This window comes from Hippocampus zosterae, unplaced genomic scaffold (assembly GCF_025434085.1).
Source record: "Hippocampus zosterae strain Florida unplaced genomic scaffold, ASM2543408v3 HiC_scaffold_280, whole genome shotgun sequence".
NCBI lineage: Eukaryota > Metazoa > Chordata > Actinopteri > Syngnathiformes > Syngnathidae > Hippocampus > Hippocampus zosterae.
In genome coordinates, this window is record NW_026262847.1 from 23,315 (window position 1) to 34,220 (window position 10,906).

A 10,906-nucleotide genomic window follows, 5' to 3' on the forward strand; every position below is an offset into this window, starting at 1 on the left:
TTTGTTCGTGGTGGCGTTGGGTCTAGAAGGCAGCAGGCCTGAGCAGCCCGAGGCGAAGGGGTCAACTAACTGGCCTATGGACTGCTTGTGGCATTGGGCATGGTGATAATTTGCCGGTACTCTAGTGTTTACGCGAGTGTGACCATGCTAGCCCTAGTACTGACCTGGCACTATGGAGCAAGCCGCCTAGGTCTTGTTCTTCTGGCGAGCTCAGCGGCGGCCGATCTTTCTCTTCTGGTATACAGCAACATCCCGGTTACTAAGATACCTGCTAGTGATTGGAGCTAAGCTTTCGGGTTCTCTAGAGACCATCTGTCCTGGCTGCCCAGTCTTTGCGCCTGCCTCTTCGCCATCCTCATAAGAACGGCTTTACGGTATCCAGCTTCGAGCCGGACACCCTGGAAGAAGACTGCTCTAGCTGTGAAGTCTGTCGGAATAGCCCTGCTGTTTTTCTATGGGGGGTATGAACCTGGTGCGGTGCAGATTACTGCCCTGGTGCTGGCATTCGGACTGACCGCTGGATTGCACAGGGGTATGGTTTGGGCAGTAGGAATGGGCTGGTCCTTTCTGGCAGTGGCTCTTCAGCTCGGCTGCCAGCTGCACTCCAGCCAATTCTGTGAGACGATGGGCCTGACCCGCGCCTACCCCGTCTTCGAGCCCATCCAAGGCCAACATGCAAGCGGACTGCCCTGGTTGCTAATCTTACTGGGCCTACTACTCCTTCAGAAACGGCTGCTTGAAGGTGAATAGCAGCCCAGCCTCCATCCGCTAGCAGGACAGCAAAAGGTCAGTCCTTTGAAAGCGGTGGGGCGGTGGGCCGCACACTGGCTGTGTTGGATCATAATTGGAGGAGTGCTGAGCACTACGTACTGGCAGGCCTTCGGCAGCATCCAGCTAATCCTGCTCTGGCAGATCATCCAGACAAGCCATCGGCCGTTCAACCACTCCTTCCTCGGCAAGGCAATGACCATCCTCAGTGGCCTGACCATACTAACCCGCGCCTTCTCATGCTTCCTCACGCGCATACCGACAACTCTTTCGAGCCTGTCAAGCTGGCCCTGGCGGCTGCAGGGTTCAGTGGGTAGCCTGACCGACTGATGATGGTCGCAGATGTGGTCGTGTTGAGGGCCTGTGCGGTGATCGGGAGAGGCGGGGCTGGCCTGCCGAGCTAGGTGATCGGAAAGTTGCCAGGGGGTGTGCTGGAGATTGCCGCGGCGGTTTCAGTGGATGCAGGGGCAGTGCTGGTGATCCTGGGGGCAGTACTGTTCAGACTGAGCATCGCGACGGGCCTGCTGCTCTCCCTCTACCTCTACTTCTTCATGCGGCTGTTTTCCACCCTCGCCAGACTGTTCGGGCAGCCAGCAACCCCTCTCCAGTAGCTGCAGCAGCTCAGGACAGCCATCGCTCAGCACAATCTGGCGGAATACTGTCAAGGGCGTGAACAGGCGCTTCAGGAACGTCCAGCCCCCTCGGTTCTGGAGGTCAGGGCGCAGCTGAAGCAGGGGCTGACTGGCTGGCTGATGGGGGTTAGCGGGGTTTGCTGGGTGATTGTCTACACAGCGCAGGTGATGCTGGTACCGGCAGTGTGCAGGGGAGCAGACCAGGCCTGCCAAGAACTGGCTGGGCACTCTTCGTGGCAGGGGTTTCAGCATGCCCAGGACAGAGCATCTGGCAGGAATGGTGGTTCTACTTCATCTTCCTGCTACTGCAGGCACTAGAGCAGCACCTGCTCGCTCTCTGCCAACAAACCCGCCAGTACTCGCTCAGCATCGAGCTCAAAACTTCACGGCACGACTCCTGCCTCGACTGCGAGCTGGCTCGGGAAACAGCCTACTACTTCGACTGTTAGGGGCGTCACCTGCCCCATCGAGGAGGACTACCTTGAAGTGCCAGTGGAGGAGGACAGACCTTTCAGCCAGGAGGAGATAGGGGAGGCGGCTTCATTCGTGGCAGACCCGCTGTGCGAAGAGGCCTGGATGTCAGGAGCAGTCGGACAGGCCGTGCTGACAGGCACTGTCAGACTGTTCCTGTTGCTGATGGTGGTCAACAGCGTCATCAAGTTCACAGTGTTCTCCTGGCTGTACCTGCTGGTGGCCGCCTTTTTTTGGCTGCTGCCGGTCTCGCCCCGGACGATCATCCAGCTCAGCCGGGCAGCCCTCGTGTTCCTGGGCCTGCAGTATTTCTTCCTGCTGCTGAACATCACCCCGACGACCAGCCCCCTGCCAATCCCGCGAGGGCTGCTGGACCTGCGCAGCATGAGCGTGGTGGGCGGGTGGGTGACTGACCCCCGGCTGCTCGAGTTCCTGTCCTTCGGAGGGGAGAGTCCTTAGGTATACCGGCAGTTCAGGCTCGGGTTCTTTATCAACTCGGTGATCATCTTCGCGACTGAACTGTACTTCTACGTGGGGGCCGGGCTGGCCTTTTGGGCGGCTGGGCTGGTCCGAGGCATGCAGCGCAGGCTGGCCGGGCTGCACCGCAGACTCGCTGGGCTGAGAAGGCCGGTGCTGGTCAACCGTCATGAAGACGGGCGCTGGCTGTACCTAAAAGCGATGCTGGGCAGCGGGTGGACGACCGGCCTGCTGTGCTCCCTAGCCTGCGCAGGCCATCTAAGCATTCTCGAACTGGCAGTCCTGCCTCTAGCTGCCGCCATGGCCATCCTCCCCTACATTAACCCCTCCAGCGATCGAGTCATGACCGTTCTATGCCAGGCCGCCAGAGGACTTGTCCTGGTCGAGCTACTCGCTCTGCTGACCCTGCAGCTACCCTTCCTGCCCGTCCTTTCGAATTAGTGGACTTCCTGTGGCAGCTCGTTGGCCGTGCTTGTTTTGTGTCAGCTCTGGCTTGACCTGGCTGACTCGGCAGAGTACGCAAGAGTGAAGGACTTGGCCTGCCGGGTGGCAGAAGTCGAGAAGATTGATAGACTCTACCGACAGCAACTGGCAGACAAAAACGCTTTGATGGGGCTGCAAAAAGCATCAAGCCACACTCGAAGCCTACGACTTGCAGATCCGAGCGGTGCAGACTACCATGCGCATCTGGCACGAAAAGCAGCAGTACGAGCCTCTGGACAGTAACATCTTCGGATAGGACGCCAGCCACGAGCAGGCGGACGCAACTCTTCGCCTGCACGAGCAGTTGCAGTTCCTGGCGCGATGGAACAGCTGGCCCCTGCGAATCCGGTGGGCAGACCTGTGCCAGCTAGACCTGGACAGGATACAGCTCGAAACGCTGCTGGCCTGTCGAAGGGAGTCCGAAGGCAAGCTGGTATCCGCATTACAGCGACACTATATCTACGAGGAGAGGCTGGAATTCTTCCAGGAAATTCTGAGAAAAGAGCAGGATCAAGTGGAAGCGGTGTTTGAGCATCCTGCCATGCTGGAAGTAGCGTGGCTGGGCTGGCAGCCTGGCTGACAGGGCCGCCTCGGGCTTTAAGGCGTATGGGCTGCGAGGCAGTCGAGTCCTTGCCTCCTGGTATTTCATCGCCAATGCAGGGTTGACCAGCCTGCCCCTTCTGCCCTTCATCTTCCTGCTGGAACTGCCCCTCAAGCAGCCCAGAGCACTTCTGCTCTCCGTCTACATGTTCCTGGTGCTGCTGGCCCGCCATGTCGTGGCCATCGCCCTTGCTGGAAAACAACTGCCGGTGCTGTGGACAGGGGCTGCCGGGTGGGAAACTGCTGGTGGTGGCGGTGGTGGCAGTGGGGGGACGCTGCGTGCTGGGGGTGCGTGTGGCAGGCGATCGGAGGACGGAGCAGGGGGCGGTGCGGGATCAGCTGGCAAAAGAAATCTGCTAAGACCCAGCGGGCAGGCTGGGAGAGCAATCTTCGCTGTCCCTGCTGCTGAGCCCCAACCGAGCGGGGTGGGACCTGTACCCGCAGACGAGTGTCTGCCAGCTGCTGATGCTGCTGTACGTGCTGTTCTTCTTCCCGACCCTGACCAGCAAAAGGACCCAAGGCAGTTTCTAGAACAGCATTCGCAACAACGAGTTCTCGAGTTAAATGGTGGTGGCCGTGCTGGTCCATGTGGCTTTTATCGTCCTCGAAAGGTATATCACCCTGGTTAAGCGCCCCTTCGGCGTGCTCTGCCAGGCCCAGGCGAAGATGCTGCTGCAGGGCGCAGTCGTGGCCGCGCTGGGGTGGTTTGCGTGGGGGTACGTGCCGGGCCAGCAAGGAGGCCATGGCGAAAGTGATAGCTGGCTGAAAGGCTATTTCGTGATAGCCACGCTGTACCTGGCCATCTCCGCGGAGCAGCTGCATGCAGGCTACCCACTCGTCAAGCAGGAATTCGCCGCGCTGGCGGACTGCAGCAGCGTGAGCTACTACAGCGTGTGGGTGATCACCCTGGTGCCCTTCTTGCTAGAGGTGAAGCTGCTGATGGACTGGGCCTTTTCGGTGACCTCGCTGTCCTTCTCCGACTGGGTCACCCATTTCTCGGCACAGCTGGCCTTCAACCGAGCCATGCTGGACGCGAGGGGCGAGCGGCTTGGCACACAGCCCTGGTACCTGAAGGCGCTGCTGGGATGGGGCGGGTTCATCTTGGTCCTGGCCCTGATCTTCGTCCCCATGGTGCTGTTCTCAGGGCTCAACCCGGTCTACTCCCTCAAACCTGATCTCAGCGGGGTCGCTGTCCCTCGGCATTGGAATCGGCCAGGGCAACACTTTCCAGCTGTTCGAGACACTCCATTTTAGTAAGCCTCCCAGCCCCGTCGATTCCGACACTCGCCGGAGTTACGGGCTGGACCGCCTTCCCGCCGTTGCGGAGGCAGACCCCCGCCAACTGCAGCAGGTGAAGTTCGGCCAGTTCAGCGATACCAACTGGCTGCTGTCCCGCGAAAACCGAGATTTGCTGCTGGCCGCCCTCGACCCGCCTCTGAAATAGACTGTCCAGCTGACCGCCCTCTACGAGTTCCGGACCAACCAGAGCCAGATCATCATGCAGCCCTCCACGATCACCCGACAGCTGTCAGCCAATTAAGTAGCCGAACTAAACTCGATCCTGCGGCAGTGCAACCGCAGCTGGCGCATCCCGCGGTTCTACTTCGGCGTGGTGCAGTTAGTACAGGATGGCATCAGCTACAAGGCTGCGAAAGTGCCAGTGCCCGATTCCTTGGACCCGAATGCGTTCTGGCAGGATGTGACCCTCAAGCAGGCCTGCAGTGGGGACAGCAGCACCTGGAAGTGTCGGTAGCCGACAGGGGCCTCGGCATGTTCGTGCTGTCCAACCGATACAGCGAAATCGTCCATTGGCTTCAGCATCATCACCCTGTACACCTCGGTGATCCTGGTGCTCGGGAGGGTGCTACGCAGCGGTCTCACCATGCAGCTCGGAGAGATCCCGTATCGGTACTGCCCGCAGCCGGGGGCCATCCTGCAGCTGTGCAGGAGTGTGACCCCTGGCCCGCAAGCAAGGCCGGCACGACGAGGAAAAGCTGCTTTTCTACGAACTCGTCGATGTCCTCCGCAGCCCCGAAATGATCAAGATGCTGGGCGGGAACTACCAGGACTTCTGGGCCAAGAAGGCCAAATGATGTATGAAGATCATGCTCACAGCTTGACCGCCAGAGACTCGCCGTGGCAGAGCGCCCGGAACTCGTGTGGCTTGAGGCCTTGCTTTTCCAGGGATTCGGCCAGGTCCTTCTTGGGTGCTAGGTAGTGCTCGTAGCCGAGGGGGAAGGTGCCCCAGTGAACGCCTACCGACTGCTTGCTTTTGAGCTACTTGTGGATGGTCACAGCCTCCGAGGGGTCTACATGCTGCGGCTTCAACAGCTAGCGGGGGTGGTACGCCCCGATCGGCAGCACCGCCAGGTCGAAGCCTCCAAAATATTCACCGATTTCCTTGAAGACGTCGCAATAGCCAGTATCGCCGGAATAGAAGAACCTTCCCTTCTAGGGCAGGTCCACCACGAAGCCGCCCCATAGGCGCTTGTTGAAGTCATTCACACTTCTGCGTCCCCAGTGGCAGACCGGCACGAAGGTGATCCTGACCTTCTCGCCCCAGATCTCAAGCTAGACGTACTCCGTCCAGTCCAGGCACCTGAACTTGCAGCCCTTCGGCAGGGCGTCTTCACTGTCCAGGCCGGAGATGAACACGGGTTTGTTCAGGTCGTTTGATACGCTGGAGGGCGGCATCGTCCCAGTGGTCGTAGTGATCATGACTGATCAGGACGACATCGATGCGAGGCAGCTACTCGATCTTGCAGGGGACGGGGCGCAGCCTTTCGGGGCCTGCGAAGCTGACCGGAGAGCAACGCTGGGCGAAGACCGGGTCGATCAGGAAGTTCAGAGTCGAAGTGGAAATGACGGCAGTGCTGTGACCCAGCCATGTGAACCTCAGCTCCCCCTCACGGCAGCCAAACTCAGGCGTGAGGACAGGCAGTTCAGAGTCCAAGTCCGCACCGGGAGGCGGGATTTCCCTTGTTGTCATAGTTGAATTTCCAAGAAAGCATGCCTCCGATGGCCTTGAAAGTGGAGTCGACCATCGTGCCCTTGATCTCATCGAAGTGCAGATCGAAGGAGCTGCCCATGACGCCGGAGTGCTTGGTGGCCCGCTTCATCCATTTCTTGGAGGGGCAGTCCAGATATGTTTTTTACATTCTGATTATTCGGCCCCGCCCTACATTATAGAGTGATGAAGTTGGGGGTGGCAATTGGGTTGTTCTTCGGGCTGTCCTGTGGTGGTGCTGCTGCTCTATCTGGCAGTCATCCTCATCCGCCACTATGTCCTCGTCCCGCGCGCTGACGAGCCCTATCGCGAGGCCCTCGACAGCGAGTCCAACATCGTCGAACTGGACATTTCTAAGCTGCACATGAAGGAGAACACTGCCCGGTCGAAGGCCACTTCCAATGACGAAACCGATCGGTCGCCTGTCAAGAACGTTCTGCACGGAGTGTTCTTAAGCGAGTTGGTCGAGCCGGAAACTGTCAAAACCTTTTGAAGTGCCCGTTTGGCTGGCCTACCTCCGAGGCGAGGAGCTGAAAGTGCTGAGCGGGACTCTCGTGTCATTCGTGAAACAGCTGAAGGTGGTGAACGGAGACCAGCTGGCCATCACCTTCCGCAAGCAAATTGAGGAGAAGGAACTCTCCCCCGGCATGCCCGAGTACGCAGAACTCCTGGAGCAGCTGGAAGGCAAGCCAGGCCTCCAGCGGGTGATGGAGTTCATGCCAACCCAGCGCTACAAGATCGGCGTCGAGTACGACATGAAATAGCTGGAGGCTGTCAAGCAGCAGCGCAGGCCTGTGGACTCGCTGGAAGAGGCCCTGCAGATCGAGCGGGAGCACTTTTGAATAATAAAGTATAAAATGCAGCCAGGCAAGCCCGATTCCGGAGGACTGCTGCATAAGCTGGACTTTTTGGAGGGGGAAAAGGCTGCGCTTGAGGAGGAGATGGCCGACCTGCGAGAGACTCTGCGCATCAACAAGCAAATGCTAGAAGTGGCCTGCAAAAAATCCTTGGAGGGTTCCACCTCAGAGTTACTAGATTCGCAGCTGCCGATCCTTCTGCAGGAAGAAATCGGCAGGTTGCAGGAGGTCATCCAATCCTGCCACGAGGAACTAAGAAGGCAGCGCTACGAACGGTTCGTTTTTTAGCAAGTCTGCCGCGAAGAGGGTACCTTCCAAGCAGGCATCCTGGCCGAATACGAGAACAAGATCAACGAGCTGCGGGTTTCCCTGGTCGAAAAGGAAAACGAGCTGGCCAGCGTGACCAATAACGACCTATGGGACTTGAAAGATCTCTAGCACCTCTGCTTATTCGATCGATTCCTCGAACTGAACAAATCAGCAGACCAGTACAAGGCCGGCTACCTGGCTCTTAAAGCCAGGGTTAGGCAGCTTGATGGCGAGTTGAAGGAGAAAAACAAGTTTGTTTAGAAGCTGACGTATTTGGTTAATAATTAGGCCTCGTTCCATCGGCTGAGGCAGTTCGTCAGGGGCGGGACTGCGAGGTCCCTGCCCTTCGAAAACTTCGAGGTTCGCATACTCCTCGCCTCGGCAGGAAAAACCTGCAGAGAGCAAGGCTGACATACGGTAGCGGTAGTTGCTATCGCGGCGACTGGCCTTCGAAATGTCAGCTAGAGAGAACCTGAAAGTGAGATGCATAAAGCAGCAGGCCCGGATCGCAGAGCTGGAAGTGGACTGTTAAGCTGATGCGTTAGAAGGCGGGCTTAGATGAAAAGCTGCGTTATAGTCTGAGGAATAAGCTGGCAGTGCTGCAGACTCTGATAGGCCGGTTGGCCCGCCCGCGCCAACTCAAGCAACAAAGGGTCAGGTCATCCCGAAATAGTTTCAGTTCGTTGCGGTCGAGGGCCAGGCGGGTTGCCGATTCCTCATCAAATTCGAGTCGCAGTGAGGTCAGGTCGGTGGACCGGGCCCGATAGCACTTGCTGCAGATGTCCAGAGAGCTGGCGCGGGAGGGGCTGCGGCCGAGGCCGGAGGCGGGGGAGGATTGGCTGTCAGATTATCAGAGAATGGGATCGTTCCCAAGCGAAGATGAGCTGGAAGAGCTTTGATTAGTCAAGACAGGCCAATAAATTAATTCATGACTTTTAATCAAAATAAACGCGATTGTTATTTTTTTAAATTCTTTTAATTGGTCCATTGATAATAATATGCCGACGAGTTTAAAAAACTATGTCTCTTCCATTGAGCGATTGTGAGATTTCAGACTAGAACGAGTGGCCCTGAACTCTCGTGCATGCAGGAGCTGGTCGATTCGGTTGCTAGCCTGCAGTGGGGGAGGCTCAGCCTCTCCTGTCTCTATGAGAGTGTAGTAGCGATCGTTAGCAAGAAACTGTTCCTTGAACTCAATACCTACATCTCCCGCAAAAGCGTTAGCCTGTGCACTTAAAAAATTAATGGCGGATTTGCTGACCATGCTCGAAAATGTGCAGGCTTTAAGTTACATAAAAAAGAATAAAAAACAAAATAATTGAAGAAGTTGTCGTAACCCTACAGATTCTCCTGCCGCACGGGCCTGCCGAGGATACATAGGGCCCGCCTAAAGTCATTCCAGCGGAACAACCCCGAAAGCCCAGCAAGGCTCAGACCCAAAAGCTCCAGGCCCTACGAAAGCCCCGGAAGCTAACCTACAGCCATTGAGAGGCTTGTAATGATTTATGATTAATCTCACGATGAGGAATCCCTTCTGGACCTTTTTTGCTTGCTGACCCGAATGTACTTTGACAGCTCTGGCATGGAAAGCAGGCTGCCGTAGGTGTGCAGGCTAAATAGGGGGCAGCCCTCTTCGTCGCGCCGGACGAGTTCGATCCGCTTGCTGTACTCGCCCCGCATCAGATTGAAGATCAGTTCGCGAGCCAGTTCTTCTGCACTGCGTAGGTCCCATCGCACATCCACTAACATGCGTCGGCAAGAGCTGACTTTCTCCTTCGCCCGGCCATCGAACTTTAGCCTCAGCAGTTCATTATCCCAGAATTCCAGCATCCCTGCAAAGGGCTGACAGACCGCTCCCCGCACGCTTGACAGTGGAAATGCCAGTCGACTCTGGAACGCCTGGAAGATCATCCTGCTGAAGACGATCGTGTGGATCTGCTCGACCTGCTCCAAAAGCGGCAGATCTCGCAGCCCCGACCTTGCCTCCCCCAGGTTGTAGAGTGTCTACTAGTCATCAACCCGCAATTCAAGAGAGATCAGTAGTCTGCTGTCCTCCCAGCGAGGGATACTCTCGACATAGGCCCAGTAAAGGTCATGAACCGCCAGTTTGCCGTCCTTCCATGTAACCGGGACAATGCACTCCGCCATGGTCTGGTCAGTCACCAGCTGGCTGTCCCACATACTGACAAACACCTCGACCCCTCCGCCCGTCTCAGATAGTCGCAGGACTTGTCAAGGTGCATCAGTCGCATCTCTTTGGCAGTGAGGATGTTGTATTTGTTGACCAGTTGCCTCATCTCGTGGAGGTAAGTCTTTTGCTGAAGTCTTCTGGTCTGAACTGCTCGCTGCCGGGCGGAGAGGAGGGACAGTAGGCTGTCTACATTGCTTCGGCGGGTCCGGAGTGGACTCCGTCCTTGAAATAACTCCGAGAGAAAGATCGCGAACCTACTCAGCCTCGATTCGTTCGGCCTCGGGGTGCGAGGAGTCGTACTCGTAGACGATCTGAGTGACCGGGGCGAGGAAGACTGACTGGCGCGTGCCTTCCGCACTGGCCTTGCACTCGAGCAGAAGTCTCTCCAGACAGCCGATTGTACTGGATATGACTTGATAGTTGTCTTGGATTGCAACCAGCTGCTTGGCCAGCCTTCGTAGAGCATCAGGGTCGAGCCCGTGCGACTGGTAGTACTGATGGAGCTGGGCGAGTCTGAGCATGTCGAGCGGGGGCACAGGGACCGCCCTGCCATCCTCGACAGTAAGGCAGTCCTTTAGCTCCGCAAGGGAAGGGAACTTCTCAGCTGCAGGCAGCATGGCAATGATACAAATCACAGGCCCGTATAGACATGCTAAATCACGGCCGCTTGACTCGCTTGAACCTGGTCTCCTGCGGCTTGACGGTGTTCGAAAGTGACTTTATTAGCAGGATCGGCTGCATGGTCTTTTTGCGTTCCTGTTCGCCTTACTGGGCGGCCTGCCGCATGCCGTGGATGGTGGTCTGGGGACGCTCTCGGGGCTTGCGCTGGGGAGGCGGCTGGGGGCGGGGGTGCTCGAGCTGCACCTCTGCGAGCAGCACTGGTCAGCACATCACTCCGCAACTCCTGGTCGTCGGTGTCCTGATCTACTTCGCGATTGATAAGTGAAACGTTAAGTGGATCTTCTGGGTCCTACTCCGCACGGACTCGGAAGTAGGTCTGGCTCCTGCGCAGGCAGTGGGCGGTCTTGATGCTGCGAGGCTCCTCCCTGCGCGAGTGGCAAAACATGCAATTAAATTATCCCCATGGGCCAGTCCCCTGCAGAGCCTGTCA

At 57.5% G+C, this 10,906-nt stretch overlaps 1 protein-coding gene across 1 annotated transcript; it reads right to left on the minus strand.

Moving 5' to 3' along the window:
* Window positions 1–5,540: 5,540 nt before the first annotated feature.
* On the minus strand, window positions 5,541–6,420 carry LOC127594840 (N-acyl-phosphatidylethanolamine-hydrolyzing phospholipase D-like). The gene is given in 2 exon segments (XM_052056606.1): window positions 5,541–6,030; window positions 6,065–6,420. Coding segments are annotated over 2 exon segments (846 nt in total).
* Window positions 6,421–10,906: the final 4,486 nt, after the last annotated feature.